Raw genomic sequence first — 18,712 nt, 5'->3', positions numbered from 1 at the left:
TTTTTTCGGGTAATAATTGGTTCGTGGAAAAATTAAAATTATAAAAATACAAGAAAAATAAAGTTAATTAGTTCATATTAACATTCATCATCACATCCTGCATATACACAAAATTTTTGAAAACCAATCACTTGAAAATGTGGTCTGTTAAAATATATCTGGTTAATGCATAGTAATTTAACCTCCTCACTGGTTGGCATCTCACGCAAACTTTTATTTATATGAGAGCTCTGTCAATGGAATAAGAAACTAGTCAATCTTTTCCAATATTTTTATTATGATTCATAATTTTACTGAAAATTGTGATCCCTTTGTTATTGAAAGCAGAGAAGAAAAAAATAATTAAAGTTTAAAAATAATGTTATTTACGAGATTTACGAAAAAATATGATTTGCTATCAGATTAATCAATTATTATATCAATAAGTATTGCACATCATAAGGCTTTACACTGAATAACAAACCAAATGTATATAAGTTTTGAGGATAGAAATATTTTAATTTTAAAATCAACTACGCCTGTACGCTCTCTACTTATCACTATTATCTAAAAATTGGTTTTCTCTCACTACGATATTTATTAGATTAAATACATCTCCTATTTTGGTTTGTTTAAATTTTCACTAAAGAGCACAAAATAAAAAAACTTTTTCCACAACTTTTAATACAATTGTACTCTGGCTTTGTGTATAAAAAGTACCCTGTTACCAAAATAAGGCTCATAATTATTTTAGAATTCATGAACAGTACTTTTGTATAAAATAAGTACTTTTTAATTTGATAATTGTTGTTCATAATTTCCCAATATCAAAGATAATGTAGACGCTTAATTCAAGTACGACACTATTTATTAATAGTATTCCTACAAACTTTTAGTAGATAGTTTAAATAATAGAGTCCCAGACTAAAATTTCCAGAAAATTTTTAAAAAAATTTAGGCTAAATCTTTAATAATGATCCACTTGCTCTGTACAAGTCTGAAAAACTCTTGTACTTGTGAATTATTGTTTTTATGAAATTTAAGTGTGATTTTTATCTGATGTTCTATACATAGAAAACTTATGCTAAATATCTTTACTTTTCTTTTTAGAAATGAATGATGTTAAAAATGCTAATAATTGGTAAATTCCAAAATTTGAGGAGTAAGATGTACTAAATTAATTTGATGCTATTGGAAAAGAAATTTATCATTTTAATGAAATAAATAAAAAATATTAATAAAACACAAAACCCTTTTTTTTTTTTAAACTTTTGAACTAAAAAAAAAATAAAAAATAAATTTACGATATTTAGTAAAAAATAATTTAAATTTCTGAACATAAAAAAGTTACAAAAGAACTAATACTATATATTTCTAATTTTATTTGTCATTTGAAGTGATTCTCCTAATTATTTAACAACATAAATGAATGCAGATAGCATTATTCTATTCAGTGGCATGACTAAAACTTAAATTCTAGGGACTTGAATTATAATAATCCTTAACTCTTAATTTTTTTTTCGATTAATTTTGACATAATCTTAAGTCATAATAACTATTACATAAACTAATTTATTTATATATAAGCAATGGAATAAGTTAATGAAAATATACTTAATATCTCATTTTCAATATTGTTCCAATTCTTGTTACATCTATTCATTTCAACTCGTTTTACCAATTACTTTTAGTTCATTTCTTCTATTTGATATTATTACTTAACTATTATTACACAAACTTACTATTCGGTTTCTTGATAGAATTTTTATTTCCTGCATAAAAAAATGAATTATAATAAAAGTTTATTTACGACAATAATATATTTTTATTTCTTACTACTACTACTACTGATTAAGAAAGTTAAAGCTTCATCAACTTATTATGACTATACTCAAAATTTGGGATTAACAACTGTACCGTTGACTTGTAATGGACAATCTCAAGATTATATAATAACAAAATATGGTAATCAAGGTAATGGTGGTGGGGGAGGAGGACTTTTTCAAGATCCATATCCATCAACTATATTTAATGTTCAAAGTGTAACAAATGTTGGTAATGGAAATTTCAAAATTACTTTCTCATTTGAAATGAATGGTGATTATAGCGCATTAGTTAATGTATTTGGAGGTACCAGTATTTTAACAACTGTAAATAATCTAAATTCAAATTTACAATCAACAATTACAATAAATGGTTATAATGCTCCAAATATTTATGGATCAAATTATAAATTTTCTTCGACTGTCTTGGTTTCAGCATCTCAACATAATGGAATGTATTGTTTACCTGATAATTTCAATATTTTTTATCAATCAACAGGTTTGTTAGGTTTTTATCAAAAAAGTTATACTTATACAGTGAATCAATATTTTAATAATCCTACAACATCAAATAGTATTATGCCAAATTTTTGTTGGATTAATCCTCAATGTTCAGTAACAAGCACTCAATTTTGGACAAATTCATTTACTTCAACTCAAACAAATACCAATGGTATAAGTTCAACAAATTCAGTTATTGTATATGTTCCTTCAAATACTGCAACAACTTATACTACAAATTGGGGTAATTCTTATACTTCAACCACAAAACAAGTCAATACACCAGGTGGAACAGATACAGTGATTGTGAATTACCCTAATAACCCAACCACAACCACAACTCAATATTATAGTGGAGCAACAATTTTAACTACAACAATTACAAACGGATATGGTGGAACTGATAGCGTAATAGTAAACTATCCTACAAATCCCACCAAGACCACAACTCAGTTTTACGGTGGTTCACTTACCTTAACTACTACAACTAAAAATAGCTATGGAGGTACAGATTCGGTTATTGTTAATTACCCTTCAAACCCAACGAAAACTACAACTCAATTTTATAGTGGTTCAGTTATTTTGACTAGTACTACTAAAAACGGCTATGGAGGAACAGATTCAGTTATTGTTAATTACCCATCGAATCCAACTTCAACAACAACTCAATTCTATAGCGGTTCAACTATATCAACTACTACTACCAAGAACAGTTATGGAGGTACAGATTCAGTTATTGTTAATTACCCATCGAATCCAACTTCAACCACGACTCAATTCTATAGCGGTTCAACTATATTAACTACTACTACCAAGAACAGTTATGGAGGAACAGATTCAGTTATTGTCAATTACCCATCAAATCCTACTTCAACAACAACACAATTCTATAGCGGTTCGACTACTTTAACTACTACCACCAAAAATAGCTATGGAGGAACAGATTCAGTTATAGTAAACTACCCATCGAATCCTACTTCAACCACAACCCAATTTTATAGTGGTTCAGTTATATTGACTACTACTACCAAGAACAGTTTTGGAGGAACAGATTCAATTATAGTTAATTATCCATCAAATCCTACTTCAACTACAACTCAATTTTATAGTGGTTCAACCATCTTAACTACTACTACCAAGAACAGCTACGGGGGAACAGATTCAGTTATAGTAAACTACCCATCGAATCCTACTAGCTCACTTACTTTATTTTATTCAGGTTTAGTCACCACAACTACGACAATCAAAGGTACATATGGTGGGACTGATTCAGTTATAGTAAATTACCCATCCAATCCCACAAATAGTTTTACCACATTTTACTCGGGAACCATATTGACAACTACTACTGCCAAAAACAGCTATGGAGGTACAGATTCAGTTATTGTTAATTACCCATCGAATCCTACTTCAACAACAACCCAGTTTTATAGTGGTTCAACCATCTTAACTACTACTACCAAGAACAGCTATGGAGGAACAGATTCAGTTATTGTTAATTACCCATCGAATCCTACTTCAACCACAACTCAGTTTTATAGCGGTTCAACTATATTAACTACTACTACCAAAACCAGCTATGGGGGAACCGATTCAATTATTGTTAATTATCCATCGAATCCTACTTCAACCACAACCCAATTTTATAGTGGTTCAGTTATATTGACTACTACTACCAAGAACAGTTTTGGAGGAACAGATTCAGTTATAGTTAATTACCCTTCAAACCCAACGAAAACTACAACTCAATTTTATAGTGGTTCAACCATTTTAACTACCACTACCAAAAATAGCTATGGAGGTACAGATTCAATTATTGTTAATTATCCATCGAATCCTACTTCAACTACAACGCAATTCTATAGCGGCTCGACTATTCTAACTACTACTACCAAAAACAGTTTTGGAGGTACAGATTCAGTGATAGTAAACTACCCATCGAATCCTACTTCAACCACAACCCAGTTTTATAGTGGTTCAACCATTTTAACTACTACTACCAAGAACAGTTATGGGGGAACAGATTCGGTTATTGTCAATTACCCATCGAATCCTACTTCAACCACAACCCAGTTTTATAGCGGTTCAACTATATTAACTACTACTACCAAGAACAGTTTTGGAGGAACAGATTCAGTTATAATTAATTACCCATCGAATCCTACCAGTTCACTTACTTTATTTTACTCAGGATTGGTCACTACAACTACGACAATCAAAGGTACATATGGTGGGACTGACTCAGTTATAGTAAATTACCCATCCAATCCCACAAATAGTTTTACTACATTTTACTCGGGAACCATATTGACAACTACTACTGCCAAAAACAGCTACGGAGGAACAGACTCAGTTATCGTTGAATACCCAGTCAACCCTACTACTACTATTTCAACTTTCTACAGTGGTCCATCTTTGACTACAACAACAGTCAAAAATGGTGTAGGTAGTACAGATTCAGTTATTGTTGAATACCCAGTCAACCCTACTACTACTGTCTCAACTTTCTACAGTGGTCCTTCATTAACTACAACAACAGTCAAAAACGGTGTAGGTAGTACAGATTCAGTTATTGTTGAATACCCAGTCAACCCTACAACTACTATCTCAACTTTCTACAGTGGTCCTTCATTAACTACAACAACAGTCAAAAATGGTGTAGGTAGTACAGATTCAGTTATTGTTGAATACCCAATCAACCCTACTACTACTATCTCAACTTTCTACAATGGTCCTTCATTAACTACAACAACAGTCAAAAATGGTGTAGGTAGTACAGATTCAGTTATTGTTGAATACCCAGTCAACCCTACTACTACTATTTCAACTTTCTACAGTGGTCCTTCATTAACTACAACAACAGTCAAAAATGGTGTAGGTAGCACAGACTCAGTGATCGTGGAATATCCATACAACCCTACATCAACTGTCACCAAATTCTACAATGGTTCATCAATAATTACTACCACTATCAAGAATGGAGTAGGTAGTACTGATTCTGTTATTGTGGAATACCCATCCAATCCTACAATCACCACCACAGTATTCTGGGCTGGATCTATGGAAAGTGTCACGCGTGAGTTTAATCAACCAGGTGGTACCGATATTATTGAAATATTGATGCCTTCAAATCCTACCGAAACTACAACAGAATTTTGGACAGGTAACTATCAATATACCTCGACGCAACTGAATATACCAGGTGAAACGGATAATGTTATTGTATTTGACACTGCTAATCCAACTGAAACTACAACGAAATTTTGGACTGGTTCTTTTGCTAGTACTGCTACATATACCAAAGCTCCAGGTCAAACTGACACCGTTGAAGTTTTTGACACAGCGAATCCTACTGTTTATACGACAATATTCTGGAATGGGGAATCTGAATCAACTACAACTATGACCAATGCACCTGGCGGAACCGATACAATAGAAATATTGGCAGTTCATAACCCAACAGTTATAATTACTCAATTTTGGATTGGGTCAATTACATCAACTTCAGAACAAACCAATACCCCTGGGGCTACTGATTACGTATTCGTTTTAGAGCCGTTTAATCCTACAGTCACAACAACTGAATTCTGGTCAGGGGACTATGTCACCACATCTACTGAAATAAATGGACCAGGAAGTACCGATATCGTTCATGTTTTAGACCCTCACAATCCAACAGTCACCACAACCGAGTTCTGGACAGGTTTAGAAGCTACTCAATCAATAGTTACTCAATCACCAGGTGGAACTGACAGTGTTATAGTTTTGAAACCTCACAATCCTACATTTACTACTACAGAATTTTGGAATGAGACTTATATTTCCACTTCAACTGAAACCAATGGACCAGGAAGTACCGATATCGTTCATGTTTTAGACCCTCACAATCCAACAGTCACCACAACCGAGTTCTGGACAGGTTTAGAAGCTACTCAATCAATAGTTACTCAATCACCAGGTGGAACTGACAGTGTCATAGTTTTCAAACCCCACAATCCTACATTTACCACTACAGAATTTTGGAATGAGACTTTCATTTCCACCTCAACTGAAATTAATGGGCCAGATAGTTCAGACATAGTCCACGTTTTAGATCCTCACAATCCTACATTTACTACCGCAGAGTTCTGGACAGGAATTAGCGCTACTCGATCATCAATAACAAATGGACCTGGGGGAACTGATACAGTATTGCTTTTGTACCCATCCAACCCAACAATTACTTCAACTGAGTTCTGGAACCAAAATTACACAACAACTTCCACTATAATCAATAACCCACAAGGAACTGACTATGTAGTAGTTAAGGACCCAGATAACCCAACTATAAGTATTACTCAAACATGGACAAATAAATATAGCTCAACCATCACTAGCACTAATGGACCCGGCAAGACTGATACCATTTATATCGAAGTCCCACCTATATCCAGTCAATTCACAATTACCAGTAGTTTGACATCCAGCTCCTCAGATCATAACTCAAGTATTCAAACATCATTAAGCAGCTTAGAATATAGTTCAAGTTATGAAGCTCCATCAAGTTCATATTATAGGTCAAGTTATGAACCATCGTCAAGCAGCTTACAATATAGTTCAAGTTATGAGGTTCCATCAAGTTCATATTATAGCTCAAGTGTTGAAGCATCGTTTAGCAGCTCAGACTACGGTTCAACTTTTGAAAGTCCATCAAGTTCATATTATAGCTCAAGTATTGAAGCATCTTTTAGTAGCTCAGACTACAGTTCAAGTTATGAATCATCATCAAGCAGCTCAGAATATACTTCAAGTTATGAAGCTCCAACAAGTTCAGATGATAGCTCAAGTATTGAAGCATCATCAAGCAGCTTAGAATATAGTTCAACTTCTGAGGTTCCAACAAGTTTATATTATAGCTCAAGTATTGAAGCATCTTTTAGTAGCTCAGACTATAGTTCAACTTATGAAATTCCATCAAGTTCAGATTCTAGCTCAAGTTATCAATCATCATCAAGCAGCTTAGACTATAGTTCAAGTTATGAAGCTCCATCAAGTTCATATTATAGCTCAAGTGTTGAAGCATCATTAAGCAGCTCAGACTATACTTTCACTTATGAGGTTCCAACAAGTTTAGATTATAGTTCAGATTCTAGTTCAGATTTTAGTTCAAGTTATCAATCATCGTCAAGCAGCTCAGACTATAGTTCAACTTATGAAATTCCATCAAGTTCAGATTCTAGCTCAAGTTATCAATCATCATTAAGCAGCTTAGAATATAGTTCAAGTTATGAAGCTCCATCAAGTTCATATTATAGCTCAAGTATTGAAGCATCATCAAGCAGCTTAGAATATAGTTCAACTTCTGAGGTTCCAACAAGTTTATATTATAGCTCAAGTATTGAAGCATCTTTTAGTAGCTCAGACTACAGTTCAAGTTATCAATCATCATCAAGCAGCTCAGAATATAGTTCAAGTTATGAAGCTCCAACAAGTTCATATTATAGCTCAAGTTATGAATCATCATCAAGCAGCTCAGAATATAGTTCAAGTTATGAAGCTCCAACAAGTTCATATTATAGCTCAAGTTATGAATTATCATCAAGCAGCTTAGACTATAGTGCAACTTCCGACGTTCCATCAAGTTCATATTATAGCTCAAGTATTGAAGCATCATTTAGTAGCTCAGACTATAGTTCAACTTATGAAGTTCCATCAAGTTCAGATTATAGCTCAAGTGTTCAAACATTATTAAGCAGCTCAGACTACAGTTCAGCTTATGAAGTCCCAACAAGTTCAGATTTAAGTTCAAGTTATCAATCATCATCAAGTAGCTTAGGAGATAATTCTGCTTATCAATCATTTTCAAGTTCTACAGACGGCACCTCCAATTTTATAACATCATCAATTCCCACAGATTTTTCTTCAGACAACAAATGTTCAACTATAATTTACAGTTCTGGTAATGATTTGTCATCAAGCTTTGAAGATTCTAGCACAAGCTATTACTATGAAGTTTCAAGTTATAGCTCGGCTGTTGATGCTGCTTCCACATCATTCGAATTTATATCATCAAGTGTGCCAACTCAAACCTCAAGTTCCGTTAGCAACTTACCATCTAATGGCTCAAGTGCTAATTTAAACTCTACCATAAGTAGCACTGGATTTGTTTATTACAGTTCCACGACTTCAAGTTTCAGTCCAAGTTCAAGTGTTACCCCAAGTTACAATTCAGCAGTTGATGCAGACTCCACCGTTTACAATAATCCATCAAGTTTCACTATTTCATCAGATATTCCTATTGAGTCGTCGTTCTATGGATCTACAGTAAGTTCTCCAAGCACGTCCAGTTTTGTTAGTGAGTTAGATTTTTCATCAGAGAGCCAAACAGTACTCAGCACAAGCTTGTTTCCTATAATATCAATATCGTCGTTATCAGTTAGTTTGCAGCCATCTTATAGTGAACAACGTGGCTGGAACATGTCCATTACACTATCGAGTTCTATCACCTCATTATTTTCTGGAATGACATCACTTGCTGCTGAACCTTCAGAATTTACCTCCGATAATTCTCAAGAAAGTATCTTGACAACACAATCAAGTGCAAGCTTCAGCCTGGTTTCTGGATCAATTTTGTCTTCAACAAGCCAACAACATTTTACCATTTCATCACAATCTGTTGAACAATCTACAACACAACAAACCCTCAACAATCCAACCACTTCTAGTGAGTCAAGCTCAAATACTATCTTATCATCATCATCATCATCGATAATCATATCCACAGAATCTTCGAGTTTGGAATCAAGTGCATTATCATTAACTTCGTCAAGTGCAGTTTTTAATCCATCATCGTTTGTGAGTACCTCATCAGAAAAACCTGATTCAAGTATTTCTTATCCTACATCAGTGGATGCTACACCATACGTCACTTACGATACCACAGAGATAGACACAATTAAATCATCATCACCAATAAAATCTACTACATCTTTCATATCATCTTCGGAAATTTCATCATCATATACCACAACCTTATCATCATCAACAAATTTATCTTTTCCATCATCACCTTCATCAAGTCAGGAATCTTCGACATTTAAATCATCAGTTTCATCTGAATCATCACCTATAGTAACAATCACATCAATAACTACCACTAAAAAATCATCACAATCGTCTAATCCAGAATTCACTGAAACTTCCAGCCCAGCTGACAAATCTATTGAAGCAAGTACTTTAAACACACCATCTTCAACATCATTGACTTCAACATCCCGATCATCTAAAGCTAATTTATCAAATTCAACAACTAAACCATCATCAACAACTCAAAATGGTTCAATCAAACCTGATATAAGTAGTTCAATCTTTCCAACATCAGTTGATGCATCTCCATATGTCACTTATGAAACACCAGATACCACTGAAATCAATCCTTCAAGTTCTAACTCAATTTCAAGTAAATCAAAAGCAAGTTTGAACCCAACTTTAACTGGAGACGAAACAAGTACATTAGTTACCCCATCTTCAACATCATTGAATTCAACATCCCAATCATTTAAAACTAGTTCATCAAATTTAACAACTAAATCATCATCAACAACTCAAAATGGTTCAATCAAACCTGATTTGAGTAGTACAATCTTTCCAACATCAGTTGATGCATCTCCATATGTCACTTACGAAACACCAGATACTACTGAAATCAATCCTTCAAGTTCTAACTCAATTTCAAGTAAATTAGAAGCAAGTTCAAACCCAACTTTAACTGGAGACAACCCAAGTGCAACCTCAAATTCGAATCAAGCATTTAAGACAAGCATAATAATGGAGACAACATATACTACCACTACTCTTGATGATAAAGTGCAACCAACATCATTGTCAACAAACATACCGGTATCATCATCGTCGACTGCAAATGAAGAGGTCAAATCAGCAGATAAGAGTTCAAATTCGTCAAAAAATTTACCTACATCAACAGCTCAACAAAATCAAGGGGTTTCTCAAGCTTCCAGCTCATCATTGATCAATGTTAATGGCATTTCTTCAACCACTGGAAGCTCACTAGATTTAACTGAAGCTACCTTAAATCCATCATCAAAGAGTTCCAATTTAGACACCAATACTAATTCAAAAACGTTGGAGAATTCGTCTAGACCTTCAAAATCACTTGCAAGCATTGGAAGCTCACAAACCTCACTAGAATCTGCATCACTATATTCACAACCAACGTTATATCACTCAGGTAAATCAAGTACATCTCCATCAAAATTTTCCACATTATTATCATCAACAACATCTTCATCAAAACCTATCCAACAAACAGCTTCAACTCAATACTTATATACATCATCATCAAGCAATCCAATACCTACATCACCAGCAATTACTCAAATAGTTGAAGGTAATTCAAATAAAAATTATTTCCCAAAACTAGGAGGAATTTTTGCATTACTTTTATTATTCATCATTTAATTTAAATTTATATCAATCGTTATTTCAGTTCATTTATTTAAAAATCGTTACATTTTCGGTAATAACTCAGCTACTATAGTTAGTGTAGAGTTATTTAAACATTTTTTAGTTCATTTATTTACATGTATATTATAACATATTCGCTTTAAAAAACTAAAATTATTGTAAAAACTTTATATATTCTCGTCATTTATGTTTCCTTCTTTCGAGTTTGATGATGGCTCTCTTGTATTCTTAGTTCTTGGCCATAATGAAGGTAATCTTACAACTTGAAATCTTGGCTCGACACATCTTTCAACAAACCATGTTTTTAATCTATTTTCAATTAATGATGAAATTTTAGGAACATCTTGTAATTTTGCTCTTGATCCAATAAGTGATTTAACAACAAATTCTAATCTATAATCAGGAGAAAATGAAAACATTAATGCTGTGCCTGCACCATTATTATTTTCATTTGAATCATCATTTTTTGATCCAATTTGTTTCGGAGTTGTTGTTTTAGAATCCATAAATTCTTGATCATTTGTATTTACTAAAGAAACGGTTAGACAACCTGAAAATCGAACTATTGAAACGGTCAAACTAACAGGTAAAATAGCAGTTAATGGTCTTGGATGATTTAATAATAACCTAGTTTCAATTCCTAAGGTCAAAGTATCGGATAAATCAACATCTATTTTAGCTTCTAATCTACCAATGTTTTTTTCATTTTGTTTAATTCTGCAATTCGAAAATATTGGAAAATCATCACCTACATCAATTTCTGTTAAATTAATTTTGTCCATAAATTCTGGCATATCTGTTTGTAACAAAAAATCATTTAATGAATGGTAAATATTATCCGATAATAAAGCTTCTGTTCTTAGATGTGATATTGTTTGAGCAATTAATACATTAAACCAATCCAATGATTCTGATGGATGATTATTTACATCATAATAAGTCTTTTCTAAAATTGAAGAAACTTTTGCTTTATTATTTAAAATTTTTTCATCTTCAACTAAATCATCAACTTCTTTTGAATTTAAATATGAATTTTTGGGGGTTTTAGTTGTTTGATTTTTGTCTCTTTTCACTATTACTCCTGAAGCATCTCGTAGGATTGCTTTTGATGGTAACGTTGAAGAATCGGCAAATACAAAAAATTTTATAAAAATGATAATTATTAGTATGACACTTAATTGACCCACTATTAAACCTTGTGTAAAACTCCAATGATTGTTTTGTTGTACTTCTGTGGTTGGTGTTTGTCTTGTAGATTGTAAATTTTGTTGTTGTTGTTGTTCTTGCAAATATAAATCACGTTGACTACTGAAAAATTCTTGTTGAGATCTTAATTGTTCTTGCAATTGATGTAGTAGTTCTACTTGTGAATTTGTGTTGATGTGTGATATCTCCGAGGTCGTTACTTCTAATGATAAATCAGACATCTTTAAAATCCCATTGATAGTTAAGATTTGTATCAGAGTTTATTATAAGAGTTGTATAGGTTATCTGATAAGCTCGAACTTAAAACGCGCAAGCTTGGAAAGTACGCTCTATTCTCCAGAAAGCTGGGACGAAAGTAGTTCAAAAATTATCAATTATTTTTTAATTTTTGTGAGGTCAAATCAATGTTAGCATCATCCGACTCTACAAGAAGAAGTGAATGTATTTTGTATGGGCATTTTGTTTAAAGAGTATACGGATGTCAAAATTATAAGTGATATGATTTCAAAATCTTGTGTTCCCAAAAATGTGTGAAAAAAGCATTACAACTCTCGTTTCGGTTATGTGATACTTTTTTAGTCCATTTAAGAAGTTGAGAAAAACTGATTAAATTGATTGTTTTGTTAAATTACTCGATAAGTCTCTATTACTTGAAAAATTTTGTCCTAACTAATTACATTCAGAATTTTATGAAAATACGATCAATTTGGTTTGTTTGGTTCTAGAGACAGGTCTTACAAAAAAAAGAATTTTAGAGAATCCGAGTTGTGTATCGGGGTCGCATTGTTGGGGAATTTTTGAGTTTTCAAATTTTTGCCCATATTTTCAATATCATCTGTTTTAATGAAGGATTTGTACCGTCAGATACCTAGAGAAATTTCGAATGTAATTTATATGAGCATTTTTTTTTGTCAGGAATATGGGTCTTGAGAGATTTGGGTTTTAATGCTAATTTGTACAAATTTTGTACTGTAAATTTTGTAGTAAAGAATAAAAAAACTTTATCCTAAAATCTCAATACAACTTTCCCGAACCACCAAATTTTTACATAGTAAAGAAAAACCATGCACTTTATCTTTATTATCATCATTTTAATTATCTTACAAAAAAAATAAAATACCCGACTCTTAACGGTCACTAGCATATCTAAGTAGCTCAAACCTGGTATCTGCAAATAATGTTTCTGAGTTTTACATGTCTGGGAAGTTTTCTGAATAGATGTTGATTTTCAAGCTCAAAATTTTTCATTTTCCAGGAGTGATAGTTTTATCAATATCAATGTATTACTTGTAAGAAAGTGAATGTAAATTGTATGAGGCTTGAAACCTCAGCTTTCGAGTTGAAGGGAGCAAAAGGTGTTTAAAATGAAGATCTTGATTCAAATCTTGTTATAAATAATACGCGCGCTAAATTTAGAACACACTTTGAAACACACTGAAACATTTCCAATATACTTTTCAAAATTAAATACAAAAGAAAAAAACTACTTAAACTAAAATATTATACAACTTTTTTTAACCTATAAATAAATCATTTAGGAATTCCTGTTTTTTTTTTCGGAGTCTTTACAGGTGTTGAATTTTTTAATGGAGTTGAATTTTTACTTAATGGAGTTAATGATTTAACAGGTGTAGCAGATTTTAATAAATTAACAGAACCACTTGAACTACTCCTTCTTCTTGACCTTTTAGAAGGTCTTATCTCTATAGGCTTTATATCTTCATCTTCATCTTCATCAAATGTTTCATCATCATCTTCTTCTTCATTACTATCATTATTACTATGAATCCAAGAATATATAGCTTTTCCTGCATTATTTAATTCTTTATTTGCATTACCAACATATTTTGCAGCAAATTCAGCTAATGGACTTTTAGATGATATTGAATCTTCATCATCACTAAATGAATGATTTGAATTTGTACCATTTCTATTATTTCTAATATTTCCATTATTATTTCCATTATTATTTCCATTATTTAATAATTTTTGATTTTGAATTTGATTTTCCAAGTATTGTTGAACATCAAATTTTTTACCTCTCATAAATTCTCTAATTTCAAAATATAAATCTCTACTAACATTATTTAAATTAATTTTATTTTTCATCCAATAAGTTCTAAAATCATTTATATGTTTTTTAAATTCCAATTCATTTTTTTTAAGCCAACTTACATTTAATTCTTTTCTTGTTGCACCTCTTGCAAAATTTCTCATTAAATATTTATCATAATCTCTAATTATTTTAGTAATTATATCTGATGTTGAAATACCATCAGTTCTTTGAGTAGTTAAAAATTTACCTTCTTCTTTTATTGGTTTATAAATATCATCACTATCAGTACTTGCATAAGGTAAATCATCATGTGCAACATAATCTATATTATGTTCTTTTAAAAATTCAGGAGTAACACACCAAGGAGCATTTGGTATAACTTCATCAACCCATTTACAATGCATTAAAGTTTCACATCTTTGTTCATCAGTTAAAACAGTTAAACCTTTTCTTTTATGAGTTTCAATATCAGATGGTATACCACAAACTAATTGTACATTATCAAATGATTTTTTAGCTTGTTCCAATTGTTTCATATGACCTAAATGAAATAAATCAAATACACCATCTGCATAAATTCTAATTGGTTTATCTTTTGGTGGTAAATTAAATTTAAAACCTCTTGGTCTAAATTTTCTTAATTCAATTGGTAATTCAGAATCTAATTTTTTTTCATTTTCTTCAAATTCTTCTTGTTCTTTAGTTTTAATTTTTCTTTTCTTTAGTTGTTGTTCTTTTTCTTCAAGATCTAATTTATTATCAACTGCACCTTGAGTTATTGATTTTTTGATTTGGTTTTTATCATCTTTTTTATCATTTGAAATTATAGAATCATTATCTTCTCTTTTTCTTTTTCTTTTAAAAATTGATGATATTGAATCAATTGATAAAGTTCTTGCTAATGGTGAATCTTTATTTAATTCTTTTTCAAGAGTTCTTCTTCTACTTAATTTAGCCATTGAATTGTGTTGATTATATAATTAATTGATCTAATTTGAAAAATGATAGTATTTGAGATGATAAAATCTCCACTAATTAGTAGTTATATAATGTATAATTAATTTGGATAATTCAAACTTTGATTTGATTCAAATTTGTATAATTGCTAAGCGAGTATACTTAAATTACTTATTTAATACAACATTAAATAATTTATTATTATTACATATGATTTTATTTTTTTACTCGAATACTAACACGTTTAATTAAGACGATAATAATAAGGAGAGAAGAATAACAAAAAAAGATAACATCAAGCGAGAAATTACAACGAGGAAACTAACTGTATAGGTCGAAGTCTTGTATTAGAAATTTATTATAAATTGATTAAGATTTGTAATAAAAGATCTTAATCACAAAATCTTAATCTACTCTATAAAAAATATCTTGGAGTGTAATTATTAAAGAAAAGAATATTTGCAACCACATTCTATTAATATTTAATTTTCAATCATAAATTTAATTCCCATTCCAATCAGTTACTGTTTGCATACTCTATTACTTATCCACATTTAATTAATTCTTTATATTATTCATGTCAAGAATTCATTCAATATCAGATTTAAAATATATAAAACCACAAACTTTATATCAATGGATAACAAATAAATCATCACCACCAAATGGAAATGGAAAATTTGCAATAATAGATGTAAGAGATTCAGATTATGTAGGTGGTCATATAAAGGGAAGTTGGCATTATCCATCATCAAATTTCCAAAATTCATTAGAAGATTTACAAAACAAATTATATGAAAATGATATAAATAATGTAATTTTCCATTGTATGTTATCACAATCAAGAGGTCCTTCATCAACTTTAAAATTTTTAAGATCAATTGATTCAATTAAAAATTCTAAATTAAAAGAATTTTTAGAAAAAAAATTAAATATTTATGTACTAAGAGGTGGATTTTCTCATTGGCAAAGTGAATTTGGTAATGATTCAAATGTTACTGAACTGTATGATGAAGATATTTATAGATTTGGTATACCATCACCATAAGTAATAATTAAATATTTAGATTAAGAAATGAAGTATAAAAGGAATTTTTGGGTTAAGTTTGTAATATTAGAATTAATGTATTATTAAAATTATTATATTAATTATTTTGTAGAATTTGAAAATTAATGTTGTAGCAAATTTTTACCACCATTTTTGTTATATCAATAAACTATTTATTATGATATTTTTTACAATTCTTGTCTATTAAAATTATTATTAAAATTTTTAAATTATCAAATTAAACTATCAGTATTTGGATTAAATACTTATCGTGCAAATGGATTAGTTGATTGAGGTTTTAATGGTTGTGGAATAACCCCAGGATATGATTGTTGTTGTTGTTGAGGTTGTGGTTGTTGTCCAGTTGACATTCTTGAAAATGGATTTGTATTTGATCTTTGTATACTTGATGTCAGTTGTTGTTGAAATATTGATGGTTGCCAAGATGAAGTTTGTTGATGTTGTTGCCAATTTTGAGTTGGTTGATGAAGTTGTTGTTGTACTTGTTGTGGTTGTTGATTTTGTAATGCAAATGGATTTGTATTTTGACGTTGTATTGGTTGAGTATTAGTTTGTTGTGGTTGTGGTTGTTGTTGTTGTTGAGGAAATTGTTGAGGAAATTGTTGAGTTTGTTGTTGTTGTAAAAATGGATTAGTAGTTTGATGTTGCAATGGTTGTGGTCCATATCCACCGAATCCATTACCTGTATATGAAGTTTGTAATGTTGGTTGAGATTGTAATGGTTGACCTTGTATTATAGATTGTAAATTACCTGATGATTGATAACTAGGGAATGGATTGTGTTGTTGCGCTTGTTGCTGTTGAGCTTGTTGTTGAGCTTGTAATTGTGCTTGCTGTTGGGCTTGTAGTTGAGCTTGTTGCTGGGCTTCATGTTGTGCCTGTAATTGTTGTTGCATTTGAGCTTCTTGTTGTTGTTGTAATTGAAACGCTTGTTGTTGTTGTTGCTGTTGCTGCTGCTGCTGCTGCTGCTGTTGTTGTTGTTGTTGTTGTTGCAATTGAAATGGATCTTGATTTTGTACATAACTTTGAGCTTGACCTGGAACAAACATATTATTCCATGGATTATAAGTTTGTTGAACAATTAATGATGCATGTCTATCTACTCCATCATTTGATATATTATTGACATTATTTTGATTAGCACTTTTCGATTGAGATTCATCAATATTATTATTTGCTACTTTTTTATGATCTGTTCCATTACTACTACTTCCCTTTTCAGCTAAATATTGTCTTCTATTAATTTCAAAATTTGGATCATTTAAATATTCTTCAAGTGAACTAGTCAATGCAGTTGGTGCATGTTTTATAGTTGGGACATGTAAATTTGTTGCATATTCAAGATGTTTTGCAACTCTTAAATAATCAATAACAAATTTTGTTTGATCAACAAATTTTTTATAAATTTTTAATGATCTTTCAGAATCTGGTTTGGACATTTCAAAATAATGTTCCAATATATTAATTACTCCTTCATTTAATTCTTGAAATAATGCTAATAAATCATTTACTAATAATCTAAATGCTGTTAATACAATATCATTATTTATTTCATTTTCCATAAAATTGTTTTTTAATAAAGAATCAATTTGTTTTTGAACACTTTCTGTTTCCCTTAATAATCCTTTTTCGATGGTTAATGATCTTAATCTTCCACCTTGTTGTGATGTACTATTATTTGATCTTTCATCCCTTACATAATCTATACCAGTTGCATCAAATTGTTTTACTCTTGTACTTAAATATTTTGAATATTTCATTATAAATCTTGCATCTTGATTAAAACTTCCACTATTTGCTGCTAAATTACTCAGTGATAAATTTAACATTGAAGTTCCATTATCTGCTAAATAATTTAGTGTAACATCTTTATCACCTTCTCTAATCATTAAATGAATTACAATTAATGATTTATAAACAACTGACCAAGAACTATCACGTAGTCTTTGCTGTAAAGTTCTCATTATAGTATGAAAGTTATCTTTTGAAACAATTGAGTGATCTGTTGAAGTTGCCATTAATATAGGTTCAATATATTTCGGTTTAGGAGCAGCTACTTTGATTTTAGTAGCTCCTTTTACAATCTTTTCATAAGTTGTCATGCTAATTAGTTTATTCTATATTGCTGATTATTATGCTATTTTGTCAATTGACTCAATTGCGTTCTTGTGATGTATATTAATTTGTTTTATTCTGAGGTAAATGAACTCTAGACTTTATGGATCGGAATATCTGGATACTATTTGTTTTCTGATTTGAATTGTGATATCTTTGGAATAGTGTTATGTTATTTATAATGAATATAGTAATACAATTGAAATATTAATGAATTAAAGTAGGTAGGTTGAGATCAAAATAGACCAAATTGATAAATAAAAAATGATGTAACTGTTTTAATAATAACTAATTTAATTGTTAATCTTATTGAACAAAATAAATTTGTTACCGAAATATTTATACTAGGCTTTGATTTTAAAAAAACGCACTAAATTGGTAGCATGGGACCCGTTTTTTTCATTTACATTTGATTTTTACTCCTATATTAAATTAATTAACTTCATTTGTTAACAGTGTCTGTGACTTGTGTAGAAAAGCTTAATTTTGTTCATACAAATTACATTCAAAATCATTCAACTTGTAATTTGTATGTAATTTTAA

At 30.6% G+C, this 18,712-nt stretch overlaps 5 protein-coding genes across 5 annotated transcripts; 2 read left to right on the top strand and 3 right to left on the bottom strand. All coding sequences in view use genetic code 12, as the record gives it.

The window, feature by feature from the left end:
• Positions 1–1,763: 1,763 nt before the first annotated feature.
• On the top strand, positions 1,764–10,760 carry KGF54_001891 (uncharacterized protein; the record flags this gene model as incomplete). Its single annotated transcript, XM_051762310.1, has 1 exon — positions 1,764–10,760. The coding sequence occupies one exon, from the start codon at positions 1,764–1,766 to the stop codon at positions 10,758–10,760; it is 8,997 nt and encodes a 2,998-aa protein (XP_051621429.1).
• A 173-nt stretch (positions 10,761–10,933) lies between these two features.
• Positions 10,934–12,193, bottom strand: KGF54_001890 (ERMES complex subunit; the record flags this gene model as incomplete). The annotated part of the gene is made up of 1 exon (XM_051762309.1): positions 10,934–12,193. One exon carries the CDS (start codon positions 12,191–12,193, stop codon positions 10,934–10,936), a length of 1,260 nt encoding a protein of 419 aa, XP_051621428.1.
• A 1,309-nt stretch (positions 12,194–13,502) lies between these two features.
• On the bottom strand, positions 13,503–14,987 carry PCT1 (choline-phosphate cytidylyltransferase; the record flags this gene model as incomplete). The annotated part of the gene is made up of 1 exon (XM_051762307.1): positions 13,503–14,987. One exon carries the CDS (start codon positions 14,985–14,987, stop codon positions 13,503–13,505), a length of 1,485 nt encoding a protein of 494 aa, XP_051621427.1.
• Positions 14,988–15,562: 575 nt separating this feature from the next.
• On the top strand, positions 15,563–16,033 carry KGF54_001888 (phosphatase; the record flags this gene model as incomplete). The annotated part of the gene is made up of 1 exon (XM_051762306.1): positions 15,563–16,033. One exon carries the CDS (start codon positions 15,563–15,565, stop codon positions 16,031–16,033), a length of 471 nt encoding a protein of 156 aa, XP_051621426.1.
• Positions 16,034–16,299: 266 nt separating this feature from the next.
• Positions 16,300–18,156, bottom strand: KGF54_001887 (uncharacterized protein; the record flags this gene model as incomplete). Its single annotated transcript, XM_051762305.1, has 1 exon — positions 16,300–18,156. One exon carries the CDS (start codon positions 18,154–18,156, stop codon positions 16,300–16,302), a length of 1,857 nt encoding a protein of 618 aa, XP_051621425.1.
• Between the last annotated feature and the right edge of the window lie 556 nt (positions 18,157–18,712).

The sequence above is a fragment of the Candida jiufengensis genome (assembly GCF_024610255.1).
Source record: "Candida jiufengensis strain CBS 10846 chromosome Unknown scaffold5, whole genome shotgun sequence".
In the NCBI taxonomy this organism is placed as follows: Eukaryota; Fungi; Ascomycota; class Pichiomycetes; order Serinales; family Debaryomycetaceae; genus Lodderomyces; species Lodderomyces jiufengensis.
Note: the sequence above shows the minus strand (reverse complement) of the source record. Positions and strands in the feature narration are given on the sequence as shown.